Below are 14267 nucleotides of genomic sequence, written 5' to 3'. Positions count from 1 at the left end.
GGCTGGACAGGGCTTAGGTAGCCACATGAGGTTCTCCTCCTACCCCAACACACATTCAACATTCTCAATCCATCGCACCAAAATTAAGCTTCCAAATCTTTGTTAAATTTTCGATGTCGAATTGGCCGAGTATGAGGGCATTCGTTGCGTAACATGGGCATGCTAGTGAAAAGAAAGAAAATTTGATTCAGCCGTGAGTGGGGCCACGGTGATCAACGGGGTCCACCATAACCATGGCCTCACGAAAGGTACAATTCTGAGTCTCATTAATGGTACTAATAGTGTGACATACTAAAAGTAAGGTAGTTGATTCCACTGACCTTTATTCTTCACGTAGCAATATATATGCAAGGGTTCATAACGAACCAAAACTAAGCCAACCCAACCTATTCTTCTCCTGTGCCCTTCCCCTAAAATTTGGCCTGTAACTTGGAAATGGCAAACACGACCATCTCTGCCCAGATGCAGCAAAGCGTGAGTAACCGATTAATGTCAGCATCACTGATTGACAATCCAATCATGAATCAAATTCATTCCATCCATGCTTCAGATGGCTGCAGCCGCCACATTGACATGAAACCTCTTCTCCGCTTCACTGAGAACATCTTGCAAAATGCTCTGCCTACCACCATCGACACCCCTGCCACTCCTCAGGCATATACCTCTGTCCTGACTCTTGGCCTATGCTTTAATTTATATCCCATCATTTAGTATTATTAGTTATTATTATTATGAATATTGTGGATCATTAATGTGACTCCATGTTTAGGAAGCTCAAACACAACTCAATGAATTACTGGAGGATTACGACGGCCACTATGACTTCCTCAAGCTCTATCTCGCACAAATCATAAAGAGAACCTCCTGCAAGGTTTTTTTTTTTTTTTTTCTCAAGGGTTATATAAATAAGATACCATTTAATGGCAAAATTCTGCCTCCCCGTCAACCACATTTCAAACACTAGGGCACTATCTATGAAAAGTTGACATGTTTCCAAATTCCAAAATTCAGCTCGGAATCCTATAATTAAAATTTTGAGATTAATGTGGTACATTTTCATGTGTGGATGGCACAGTTCACTTCCTTCTGTGATTCTGTAACATTTTTCTCTTGCTCAAAGGCAAAAGGAAGGAGCCGTACCATAGCTTTGTTCTTTGAAAAAGTTGTGTTTCAAGTTCATAAGCAAAAATTCATTACTGACAGATATCATGCACGTGCGGTCAAAGTGCATATGCAGCGACCTTGGAGGTATTCAAGACACTTTCATCCTTCACCTGGGAGACCAAGGTGGTGCTTGCCCTAGCAGCTTTCTCTGTGACCTATGGTAAGTTTTGGCTGGTTGCCCAGCCATCTTCCACCAACTTACTCGCCAAATCAATTGCCATCCTTGAGCAATTACCAGACATGTTGGCGGATAAGGAGCCTTGGAAGCCAAAGTTTGAAGCGCCTAGCAACCTTATCAAGACAATTCTGAAAGTGACCAAGTGCGTAGTTGAGTTCTGGGAGCTTCTATCAGAATACATGACTGACGGGCGAGGAATGCCAACCGCGGCTGCTCATATTCCCACAGCTGTCTATTGGACCATCCATGGTATGGTGGTCTGCACAAAAAGAACCATGTGCCTTACAGACATGGGCCAAGAGTACGTTGTCCTTGGCTCTGCCATTTCTGAAATAATTCCTCATGCCATATCTCACCACTTATCATTCAAATGACTGGAAGAGCATCCCCATCTATGCACCCAAGTAGAGTAGCTGTATCTTCCCCATCAATTAACTTGAAAATTTTCCTTTTTATCTTAGGCTGCGGTGTTTGTCTTTTTGATTGAATAGAAAAGGCTAAATATTTTAACTTCTTCTATTCAATAAAAAAACAAACACCACCTAATCTAAATTACATGTATTTTAATTGGACAAGAATCAAGATAGATGAAATCAGGCACAGAAGGGAACCAATTTTCCCCCCTCATCTCCTTGGCTTCTTTCAGGGATATAGACCAAACAATGGAGGATTGGTACCTGTCCAGCTTGGACCACAAGCTCAGCCAGATACATGATTACCTTAAAGAGCAACTAGCTGTTTGCCGTCAACACATTCGTGAGTTCCATACGCTTTTTATGTCATTCAGCGCCTCTGCCCTAAAAATAAACCTCTTATCATATTTATTATTTACTCTACATAAACTAAGTAATAAAAAAATGAATCTCAATAGCTTATCAAGATTTGGTGTAGGTTCGAATTTATCGGAGTTCTTGTGTTCTATTTCTACCATAAGCTTTTGCATTTTTCTCTTTTTTGGCTGGAAACTAAGGTTAACAAATTTCTACTTGTATAAATATTTAATGTAATGCAGGTGAAAGGAGAGAGATTGAGGCATATAAAATGATTGAGCACCTCCTCAAGACTCCCCAAATTGATAACATGAAGATTCTTGGGGCTTTGATTTGCGCCAAGGCAGAGCAGCTGCCCCTATTTGATGGTTTAAACAAGAAAAGGGTTTGCCAACTGTGGCCTAGTTTCCTTCTTTCCTATATTACTCAATTCTAGACATGGTTAAAACAATTTGTGAAAGGCTAAACCATATTTTCTGAGACTGCTTTCTGAAATCACAGGCTAGACTCGACGTACTGTGGAAGAAGAATGTGTTGCTATTCATTTCAGAGCTTGAAGTTCCCTACCAGGAGCTTTCCATTCTGGAAAAGATGTACCTAGAGTCAAGGCAGGATCCAACCAAAGAAGAGAGCCAGTACGAGGTCGTGTGGCTTCCAGTGGTTGATGGATCCACCCCACGGAATGAAGAGAAGGACAGGCATTTTGAGACTCAAAAAGCATTGATGACATGGTACGCTGTTTTTCACCCTTCACTGCTGGAAACAGCAGCCATCAAGTACATCAAGGAGGTGTGGGGCTTCAACAAGAGGCCGATGCTAGTGGCATTGGACCCAATGGGAAGAGTCGTCAACCCTAACGCTATCCACATGATTTACATTTGGGGCCCTACTGTTGCCTTCCCTTTCTCCAAGTCCAGGGAGGAAGGACTCTGGAAGGAAGTAACATGGGGCATTGAGCTACTGGCAGCCGCCATCCACCCAATGATAGTCGACTGGGTATGTTCATCGTTCCAATGGGTCTCTACCATTTTTTGTTATACCATTTTTGAGAATACCACTAGTAATCCTTTGATACAGTCCTAGCCATAGGGGAAAATTGTGACACTTCTAAACCTGCCAAAACCGTTCTCTGTTTTTCAGATCTCTGAAGGCAAATACATTTGCTTGTATGGAGGAGACGATATAGAGTGGATCCAGAGATTCACTGACGTTGCAAAAGCTGTTGAAAGCGCTGCAGATATCAAGTTGGAAATGCTCTATGTGGGCAAGAGCAACCTTAGGGAGAAAGTTCGGAAGAACAATGACAGCATTGCCCAGGAAAACCTGAGCCATGTACTGCCAGACCTAAGTTCAGTATGGTTCTTCTGGGCCCGGCTAGAAAGCATGTGGCACTCCAAGGTGCAGCATGGGGGGGAGAATGCAGAGAGAGATCCTATAATGCAGGAAATCGTGTCAATGCTTAGCTTTGACGGTGGGGATCATGGATGGGCTGTTTTCGGCAGGGGGTGGGGGGAGATGAGTCAGATGACTAAAGCAAAGGGCGACACTATTGTGGGATGCTTGAGGGACTATCACGTGTGGAAAAATAACATAGCAACCAAAGGCTTCGTGGGTGCCGTCAATGACTACCTCCCCCAGCTTCACACCCCACACCACTGCAACCGTCTCGTCCTGCCAGGAACCACCGGCAGGACCCCGGATAGGGTAGCTTGCGCAGAGTGTGGCCGTCCTATGGAGAAATTTATCATGTATCGCTGCTGCACTGATTGAGGCATTATTATCATCAACCAGTTTTGAAACATTCCTGACCAATCACTACTATCAGTTTGCTTATGCTGCCATTACTATTCATGTGTGAAATCTAGATTGTTTGTCTATGATGTATTATCATTACAACTAAATAAAACATTTAGTTGTTATGGAAAATGGCTAAAATGCTTAATTTTGAGGACCTTTTTATTGGGACTGAAAACCCTAATAATGTAGAGGGGCATTATAGAGCCAAAAATATAAAGAAGAAAAGGGAAAAATGTACCAGGAGACAGGTAGCGCGGTGGTGAATAAGGATAAGCACCCAGGCGCTGTTTAATACTGGCAAAGATGATTGGTGTATGCTTCGGAAACATGAACATCCCTCATTATGATCTAGAGGGAGTTCACCAGTAAGAAGCAACCATAACTACAGACCCAAAAAAAAAAAAAAAAGAATTTTGAAGAATAAAAATGGATATTTACTTGTTTGTAGCCAAAGCCTGGATCAAGCTACGACAAAAGCGTGGCTCTGAATGAAAAAAAAAAAGGGAAGACAGGCATTGACAGAGTTTGATTTACGCTTTCGTTGACGCGTCCCTCTGGATATTGAAATCCACCGAAGAACGCAACGCCTATCAAAAGCGATTTCCCCCAAACATCTTGCATAATCATCAATCATACAAGTACTACTGATAATCAGAAGAACGCAAATCATAAGAACGAAAAGATTTCAAATTTGTATAAAATCTTGAATGAATTAGTAGAAGATTTTGAAAGTGCGGCGTTAGGGTTTCCAATGGAAGACGGGATCCGGGTGCTTTTATAGAGCTTCTGGGTTCATTGGACATACGAAGTGACCCTTCACTTCAATCAAATGACGAAAATACCATTAAGCAAATAGGTTCATATCTTACAACATTGGTATAAAAAAGTATCACTTCTCTGAGACAGGTGCCCCTATAGCTCAGTGGTAGAGCGTCAGTCTTGTAAACTGAAGGTCTGTAGTTCGATCCTGCATGGGGGCAATTTGGGTATTTTTACATTTAGTTTAAAAACTAAATTGGAATCATAAGGTGACCGGATGTACCTTCCTATCATTTTTAATCTTGAGACTAAGGGTGGCAAGTAAGAATTGAAAATTCGATGGAAGTGATCCAACTCAATTACAATTGAATAGATTGGTTAAATTTTTAAAGAATCGTGAATCAAATTACAAAACTCCATTCGTTTTGAGAATTCTATAGACTAATTTAGTAGATTCAATTTTCGATTTTCTTATTTTATAACCAACAACATAAAATCAAATCAAATCAATATTTTAAAACTTGCATTTGTGTTATTGATAATTGTTTAATATTAGATGAGTTTATTTATGATCATTACTACATATATTGTATGGACTCTCTTAATCTAACAACATCTCGAACCTTTTGACAAAGAGTAGTTCGGATCTAATTTGATGTCTTAAACTAATACATAGGTATATCGAGGAATTTAATGTTAGATAATGTTACTTCAAATCTATTTCAAGACCAAATTACTATCTTCAAATAGTGTAATTCCTCGAGCAAAGCATGGCATGTCTAGGTAAATGATTTTGTATTTTCTTTCATTGGGTAACTGTTCATGTGTTAGGACCCTTTGCTCACATTAGGTTCTTTTTTTATGCCTAGATTCAAACTTGTTAATCTTTGAACTTGTACCAAAAGCGATACAAAAAGAACAAAAATGATGAGCCATAAGGAGTACTTAAACTAACTGAGATAGTAAGCCAATCTATTATGAATTCAACCAAGCATAGTTTGTTGATAACTAGAATATCAAGGACCGATTAAAAATGTGACAAAATGATTTTATATTATTTTAATAAGAACATTATAATAAAGATACTTAACAACTTTAATTAGACCACATTACACAAGACTCTCCTAATGGCAATTGCCAATATGCAATATGTTGGATGTTACTCCTCCGATATCTTAAGTCTAATCTTCCTACTATTAAACTTCATGATAACCTTTAAAGCTAACTAATGCAACATTGATCGGTCCACATGTTATCGCTAGGGAATGTATGATATTTTTATTATTAACCACTCTCCATTAGTGCATGCACTCAAATGCACTTTCAAGAAATATTTTCAAAAATTTAAAATTGAAAATAAAAACTAGAAAACGTTTTCCTAACCAAATGCAATGTAATTTTTTCACAAATTTCAAACTTTTCTCTTAGCTTATCAATCTCTCCTCAAACCAAGTTTCATGAGATCGTTACAAAGTTCTTCGATGGTTTCTTGTATTTCTCATAGTTTGAGTTAAAGTTTACATCATCATCTTCCTCAATTTCCATAAAGTACATGTTAGCTATTTTGTTTCATTCACTTCTTTTGTTGATTCTTCTTTGCTATCACGCCATATAATTATTATTATTTTCTTATTTCCCTTTTTTACTTCATTCTTGGTAAATAAGTAATCATACTTGATACGACCAATTTCTTGTCCTTTATATCATATGTTAGCTTTACTTTCGAAAAAAAAAAATGATACCTCAAGAACTCAATTTCATTTGGAAATACTTACACTTTAAAATGAAGAGGAAAAAAATGTAGAAGATAAGAGTTTTTATGATCTTTGGCTTTGTAATAATTTTCTCCTAAGAAATTAGTGAATTCCAACAGTGAAGACAATGATTTAAATTTTTCATTATAATCTCATATAGATGATAATATCACCATTTTTTATATTATGGGTACCACCTTGCTACTAATGAGAAGAATTTGAAATAAAGATAAATGAATTTGAAGCAATTTCAAGAAGTTTTTAAAAAGCCTAAGACTAATTCAAGGTGAGTTCGAATGTGACTTTGTCTCGTCCTATTCCAATTATATATAATTTTTAATAAAAAATTATTTGAGTTGATTTTTCATTTTTTCTTTTTTCAATTTTCAATTTTTTAAACATAAATAAAATATTACTTTTCATAAAAATAAATTATATTTATTTTTAATAACTTTTAAATTTAAAAAAAATGAAAAATATTAAAAAAATTTAAATGGGATGGGATGAGTATGAAAATTTCCTATACTTGCTTCGCCTAGCTTTGCCTCATTTTTTATTTTTTTTAAACAATGATAAAAATAGATGTAAATAAATGGGACAGGATTAGGGTAAGGGTGACTCATTTCGAACTCACCCTGTCATCCCTATATAAATGCAAGAATATTATGTAAATTATTTTATAATTATTTCTTGGGTTTTGCAAGGTTGCGTCTTGTCATTTCCATCTCTATAGCTTTTTAGTATAGTAGCTTGGAAAGTAGTTTAGGAAGTGGTTTTAGAAACAATTCTAAAAACTAGTTTTTAAAACCGTTCTATAATGTTTTGTAAAATAACAGTCTTTTTAGAACTAAAATATTCTTAACCTATTTTCTATAGAACAAATGATTATATGCATTCTTATAATGTTGTAAACATAAGATTTTAATCTCTAAGGGTTATGGGAATGAAGTTCCAACAACTTAGTTATTTTGTTCAGTAAATAATACCATCAAATGCATCATCGAAGAGATTTTTATTTAAGGAAAAATTATTATATTTTTTGTATTAAATTCCTTTTTATTTGATAAGTTATTCTCATAAAAACATTGTAACATATTCAAATCTCATAACAACCTTAAAAAAAAAATCTCGAAAAATCAATTTAAACACATCCATGAAATCCTTTTACATTGTCAATTGCTTGCACAAAAACTACTTTATTCTTAAGTGACTATTATCATAATGTTTATTTTAAAAAAAATCTATATCATTATGTCTTCTCTTTAGGCTCCTCAACATAAAAAAGGTAAAAAATTTATAATGAATTTCTTTCAAAATTAAGGGGACAAAAAAATGTTAATACCTTATTTTGACGAGAGGAAATTATTATTTAATTTGATTTGCGTTTTATTCCTCTTAAGACATTTTCTATTATATAGGCATTAGTACAATATTGTCACATTAACATGACAATGGCAAGATTTCATAGTATTATAATCTTAATATATTTTCAAATTATAAAGTTTATATGCTGAAAAAATTGTGATATAATAAGAAAAAATAGGAATTTTTTAAATACAATTCATATTTTTTATTTTAAAAAATAAAAATATGAAATATAAAAATTTTATATAAAAATAAAGAATTTATGGTGTATTTATAATTTTTTAAAAATTTGAGAATGTTGAAAATAAATTCTTAAATTTTAAAAATTTATCTTTTTTTTTTTAAGTATCCAAGTACCTTCATATGTATAAGATTTTCAAAATGTAAGAAGAATGCAACTTGGATAGGTTAGTTTGATCCAATTAAAATCTAAATTGATATTTGAATAGATTTGAACAAACATTTTCACTACTCAGGTTGAGTTTGGATCAAAAAATTTTAATTCAAATTCACTTTAGGTTGGACTTGGGTTAAGGTTTAGATAACCTGAGCCCGACCCAAATTAGATTTAATATTTTTATAATATTTATTATCTTATAAGATAATATTCATTTTTTTTAAAAAAATATCAAATTACAATTATAATATATATATATATATATATATATATATATATATATGTATTTTTAAAATATAAAAGTTTATTTATTTTTTTTTTTTTATTATCTTGAAATTATGATATTTATTATTTGAATTTTTGTATACATAGATTAAAAAAAGGCTTTTTAAAAATCATGAATTTTGAATCTTATAACCAATAAACCAAAATAACACGAGTCTTATCGATTAAACTGGATTTAACTCAATCACCTCAAGTTTAACTTGATCAACCCAAATTTAACTTAAATGTTCCATCATAATTTATAAAAATAAGATCAATTGGGCTTGGGTTTAGTACATCGGGTTAGAAGTTGGACTGGATTGAACTTAAATCGTTTCTTAATTCGGATTAAATTTGTGTTAACCATCAACCCATCCAACCCTCCCAAGTTATTGCCCAACCCTTCTATAGCCCTCCAGATAATAGAAAATGTGTCCGAAAATGCACTTAATTTTATTTTTATTTCTATTTTTTCGCCGAAGGTGAATTCTGGAGCCTATGTCCTTCGAGATTCGAAGGAAAGCAACAGTGTAACAATGGCCGCCGCTGTGCAGAAACTGCTTAGGAAGCCATCGTACCAGAGAATCCTTCCCTGCCTCAACAATGGAAAATCGTCAAATCTTGTAGCTCCTCCACTGCTCCACAAGCCCTATCCCCCAGAGACCAAATCCGACGCTGAACCTAACCTAAACCCTTGCCAGGGTTCATCAACCACAGAGAATCATACTCATTACAGTAGCTTTCAGATTTACCCTAGTTTTCCATTTGGGTATTGCTTGAACCCCATTCCATCACCCGTGCTCGAACAATCTCAGCCATTGAAGGTCGAGGAGGTCGACTCCGATGACTCGCGTACGATTTGGGCGGACAGTGTCAAGAAGAAGAGGAAGAAGAAGATGAACAAGCACAAGTACAAGAAGCTTCGGAAGCGTCTTCGCCGCCGAACCTAAGAAGTGAGAACTGGGATTTGTTCTTGATCAATAATTAATTTGAATATGCCTCTGTTTTTTAACCCTAGATTTATTTACATTGTGAGATTATCATTTGAGGCTTTAGTTGGGGTTCTTGTTTGTGGCCAAGATGGATTATTCAGGAAATTTTGAAGTGATCTATATTGGTGGTTGCTTGTAGGATGCAATTCCGCGCTTAATTTGATCATATTGTCTTTTTGTATTTATTTATTTGATTTTTGCTTAGGTTTATTTGTTCAAGACTGTAAGAATAACACATCTAAATGTAGAGAACCTTGTGGTTTTTCTGGAAATCCTTTGTGGGTAATTGAAAATGCTAGGATTGTCAGAAAGATGATCCCTACAAGAATAAATGTGAACCCTAAACCTTAGCTCATAGGCGATCTTCTAATAGATAAACGGAAGTACTATTTCCATGGATGTTTGGTTACTTGTTTTTTCATTCAATGGAATGCTTTGCATGTATGCTCCAAGTATATGTTTTTGATAGAGTTTGTGAAAATGCATAATATTGTGAGATGCATCTCTTTTTCTGGTTATAGGCATTGTCGATAGAGGAATGCTTTATTAGTGAAATGCAAAGATATTCTAGGATGCAAAACTGTTGTGTTGTGGCACATTATGGGCTGTATTATTGACCTGGACGTTGGTTAGTGTCATATTTCTATATCCTAAGATTTAAGAGTTTTGCTAGTGGAAATTCTCTTTCACCTGTTTTTAATCAGAAACAAACAATTCATTTATTGAATTGCATAGGTTCTAAACAAGCATTTTTAGCCTTTAACATAAAGTTTCTAGAATATTTTTCTTTTTGGGTTAGAGTTTGAGGCAGAAGTAGTATAAAAATTGGATACATTATTTCTGGAAAAAGATCATTTATCTCATTTTAGGTGCTCATGTGGTACTAGTGCTGCTTGAGTGTGCCTATTTAGAAAAGAAAAGTTTAGATGGTCTAATCCATAATTGTCACATTACTAATTCATTGCCACATGGTCTATGAAGCAGATGCTATGTGGATCTTCCAACACCTCTCTCAAAGAAGTGTCAGTTGGCCTAATATAATTTTTAGTCAATTGGTAGACAGATGTTTCATCTGTGAAAGTGAGATAGAATCTATTGATCACATTCTTCTTCATTGAGGTAGGAGTTATGACACTTGCTATTTTCTCTACTTGGAGTCGTTTGGTCCTTTCTTTTACGGTTAGGGAGAGCCTGTTAAGTTGGCACAACTTGATTGTAGGAAGAAAGCAAAGGAAGATCTGGAGAGCCGCCCTGTTGTATATTTTTTGGACATTGTGGAAAGAAAGAATCCAAAGAAACTTTGAAATGCGGAACAATCAGCTCAGTCATTGAAGAGCACCTTTGTTAAAAGTTGGTCGTGTTGGGTTAGGATGTACATAGCATAAAGAACAATGCCTTTAATCAATTTTGTAGATTGGGTGAGATCTAGATGAGGGAAGGAGCACCTTTTTGTATTTTCCCTGTGTTGGGCGATACTTTTGTTTTCCCTTTGGATACAACCCATGTACCTTGCTATATAGCTCCTTTATCTATCTATCTATCTATCCATATATATATAGTTTTTGGGCCAAAGCCTCAGCTGCTTGCATAAGCCAATTGCCCCTTTTTCGTGTAGATGTTGTGGTGTCGCAATCATTTGGTCCTCCTTAGCAGTACCAGTTGACCAGAGACTGCTGCTTAATCTCTGATGCTTCTTAGAAGAGTTCTACCATTCTGCCATGTAGGGGACTGCTTGGTGCTTTGTGGCCTTGTGGTTGTGGGTGTTGTTTATTCTACCTGTTGATTTCCTTTGAATATACCTTCCAATTACATGGTTTGCACCACCTTATCCGTTAGGTGCTTTTCTAATAAAATTTTCTTTGCCTATGAAAAAGGTCATTGTCCCATCAGATATCGGAAAGGATCAAGGCCTGCAATGGGTTTCAAGTATGGTCTGGTAGTTTTGTGGTTCCTTCGTGATCAATGCTAGTTTGAGCTGCTTCAGCCTGAGATGGAGGAAAATAGAAAATTGAAATCTGAGACTGCATCATGTCCATGGAAATAAACTTGGCTACGTGCACTCTTTGTTATTTTATAAGGAGGGGATTTTATTTTGTTCACATTGCCATATTAGGGGTTTTGACTTGATTTAAGCAAAAATCAATAGCATAGTTATTAAAGGCCCAAGGTGCTACAACTCCCTAACTGTAGCAACTTGGCAAGGTGTGCCTCGACTATTTCTTTTTCTATTTTTACAATTTTATTCTTGAAATTTAGGACTTTATGATTGAAATTTTACATAATTGCATCGATGTTTCATTGGATGCCTGTTTACATGCTTGAAATCTTGATGTTTTTGTCATTTGGATTGGAATTTTAAATCATATTTGGTCATTACGAGTGTATATCAAATATTTGCATGTCCACATTTACAATATTTTATAAAAATTGACATGTACTCGTATTTTGCACCCCATTTAGCTCAGCTGCGTGCCTTGTGCCTTGGCCCTAGGTGACATTTGAGGCTTAGTGCACCTTGTGCCTTTTAGAATGATGATCAATAGAAGTTCAGATTTAATTAATTTAAATACCTGGCCATTTGAAGCTAGCTCCCCTAAACCATACTAATGGCTTACTGGATGCAGATCTTCAGATTGAAGCATCTCCTTGTCATCTCTAATGGCTTTCTAATCTACTAATTGCATTGGGACTATTTAATTTTTGTTTTGATCTCAGTTTATTTAGCTACTCTTTTTCTTTAATCCTGTGATCATAATATCTGACATGGAACATTAGTGTGGCAAAAAATTATCTTCTCTGTGTACCCTCTTAATTTTTTTGGGGACGGTTACTGCTATATGTTTTGCTTCCATGGAGGTTTGAAACATCTTATTGGCATTCGCTCATGAAAACTTCTAAATGAATAAAATTTTTAGCTTCTCTCAGTTGCGTTCTCAAATATCATTCCCACCTGTACAGAGACTGCAGTTTACAGATATCCAAATGGTTTGATATTACATTATATCCTTTTTTCAGAGGTGGCTTGTGCCTCAAACATCCATCCAAAAATGCAGGTCTGAATAGAAATCTAGGTATCAGTCTGGTGCTATCCTGGTATTAGTCAATTATCCCCTGTGGCTGTTTGAGGTCCTTATGATATACCACTAGTGGATATAACTCTCAATAACTTGTGTAAATCAGACGAAATTATCTTTTTGTGCAAGAAGATCTTTGAGTTTCTAATTGCCGAAGGTGAATGAATGCTGAAACGAACTGAAATGCTTGTGATTAGGGCTCCTCATTGAAAAGGGCTGTGCTGTTTTAAACATATTTCTTCTTAGTCTTGTGCCATTGCAGGGTTAAATTAGGTGCAAAGCCATTGAATTTCTATGTAATCTGTTTGGCAAGTAAAATATTATTAGCTAGTCAGTAGAGGTCATTCCCCATCATATTTGAATTCGTTAAATTATTGGCCATATGGAATATGTAGCAGACTAGTGTTTCTGCAGAAATTAAACTTTCCTGCAATCTATTTACTCATTTTCATGACTCCTCTTCTGAACTGAGGGTTGAGGTTGGATTAAGGCTTCGCATATCTTTCCACTCTGACTTGCGAGAGTTATCCGGATGAACACAAGTTAGGAGAAGTAAAACACAACATGAGATAAACTCCATTGAGGCTCTGTGATTGAACTTGGAGTTTGTAGATTAGAGTTAAGGGGCACGGCTCGGTTTATGCCCTGTTTTAACTGATGCGTGAGTCTCAATAAGTTGGTTGGTTTTAATTAAATTGGTAAAAATTTATTTATTGATTCAAAATAACTTAATTTAATAATGGTTAGATTTGCTTCTAATTAATCCATTTGATTTAGGTTAAAATCGTGCATGTGCATTCTTTTGGAAAAATGATGGACATGGATTCACTTGAAAATTTTAAAGGCTTGTTTAGTAAATGGAATCAGTGTTTTAACAAGCAATTGATGCTTGTGGCTCAGGGCAAGGCAATGCAAATTAGCATTAAAGGCTGTAACTTCAGAATATGGCAATCAAGGCTTAAGCCTCACCCTTTGTGGCTGCCTTGAGGATATTGAGAGTTAAGCCTCAAATATTTAAAGGATTTTGATAATTTTAGGATCTTTCTATGTATTTTATAAGAGGTTTAAGTCTTAATATTGCGTTTCTTTTTTTGGGATTGTGGCGTGGATTTCTAAGTTTTGTCCGAGGTTCAAGACAAAGATTTAGTTTAGTTGACTACTGATTAACTTTTCAAAACGAAAGGGAAAAAAGAGACTCAAGAGAAGAAATAAAGAAGTTGTTAACTATTTTAATGGTTGAATTCCCTATATAATCATTATTGAAAGACCCATTATAACTGATAGATGAAAATAGGTAGATATTAATATGATGGGGAGGATATAACAATTGTATATGATTATAACTTCTTGGAAGATCCTACTAATGTTAGTGATGGTAGAAGGCATGAGAGGATTAGATTTAGAAAAGATAAAATAAGGACCTATTTGTTAAATGTTCTCAAACATGGTTTTCTGATTTTTAGAAGAAAAAAAAATGTTTAACAATCAGAAAATTAAAAATGGTTTTTTATTCTTAAAAAGAGAAAATTAAAAGCATTTTTTAGTTATTTCAAATTATTTTCACTTTTTTTTTAGGATAATTATAAAATATAATTGCACAAATATGAATAATGATTAAAAACAAAACATTACATAAAAATATTTAAAAACATAGAAAACAAGTTAAGTAAATTTCAAAGTTTTCAAATATGTTTTTGTTTCATAAAAACGTCAAAAAAGTATTTTAAAACATCAAAAGGCATTTTAAATTTGT

General features: G+C 34.9%; 2 protein-coding genes and 2 non-coding genes across 6 annotated transcripts; 3 read left to right on the top strand and 1 right to left on the bottom strand.

Moving 5' to 3' along the window:
• Positions 1-364: 364 nt before the first annotated feature.
• On the top strand, positions 365-4038 carry LOC100266247 (protein SIEVE ELEMENT OCCLUSION B). The gene is made up of 7 exons (XM_002282129.4): positions 365-654; positions 770-871; positions 1204-1643; positions 1989-2098; positions 2355-2497; positions 2614-3108; positions 3253-4038. Exons 1-7 carry the CDS (start codon positions 436-438, stop codon positions 3880-3882), a joined length of 2139 nt encoding a protein of 712 aa, XP_002282165.1. The 5' UTR covers positions 365-435; the 3' UTR covers positions 3883-4038.
• Positions 4039-4139: 101 nt separating this feature from the next.
• On the bottom strand, positions 4140-4286 carry LOC132254717 (small nucleolar RNA snoR137). Its single transcript, XR_009467024.1, has one exon. It is a non-coding gene; the product is annotated as a small nucleolar RNA snoR137 (small nucleolar RNA).
• A 531-nt stretch (positions 4287-4817) lies between these two features.
• Positions 4818-4889, top strand: TRNAT-UGU (transfer RNA threonine (anticodon UGU)). Its single transcript has one exon. It is a non-coding gene; the product is annotated as a tRNA-Thr (tRNA).
• A 3874-nt stretch (positions 4890-8763) lies between these two features.
• On the top strand, positions 8764-12657 carry LOC104879512 (uncharacterized). Of its 3 annotated transcripts, none has more exons than XM_010652501.3 (2): positions 8764-9401; positions 11315-11747. In XM_010652501.3, exon 1 carries the CDS (start codon positions 8985-8987, stop codon positions 9396-9398), a length of 414 nt encoding a protein of 137 aa, XP_010650803.1. In that variant the 5' UTR covers positions 8764-8984; the 3' UTR covers positions 9399-9401; positions 11315-11747. The 3 variants fall into 3 exon arrangements, with proteins under 3 accessions (XP_010650803.1, XP_010650810.1, XP_010650807.1); XM_010652508.3 differs by lacking the exon at positions 11315-11747 and adding an exon at positions 12456-12657 and having other exon boundaries at positions 8821-9401; XM_010652505.3 differs by lacking the exon at positions 11315-11747 and adding an exon at positions 11056-11313 and having other exon boundaries at positions 8821-9401.
• Positions 12658-14267: the final 1610 nt, after the last annotated feature.

Source organism: Vitis vinifera, chromosome 1 (assembly GCF_030704535.1).
Source record: "Vitis vinifera cultivar Pinot Noir 40024 chromosome 1, ASM3070453v1".
Taxonomy (NCBI): domain Eukaryota; kingdom Viridiplantae; phylum Streptophyta; class Magnoliopsida; order Vitales; family Vitaceae; genus Vitis; species Vitis vinifera.
This window is presented reverse-complemented; position numbering and strand designations above follow the sequence as displayed.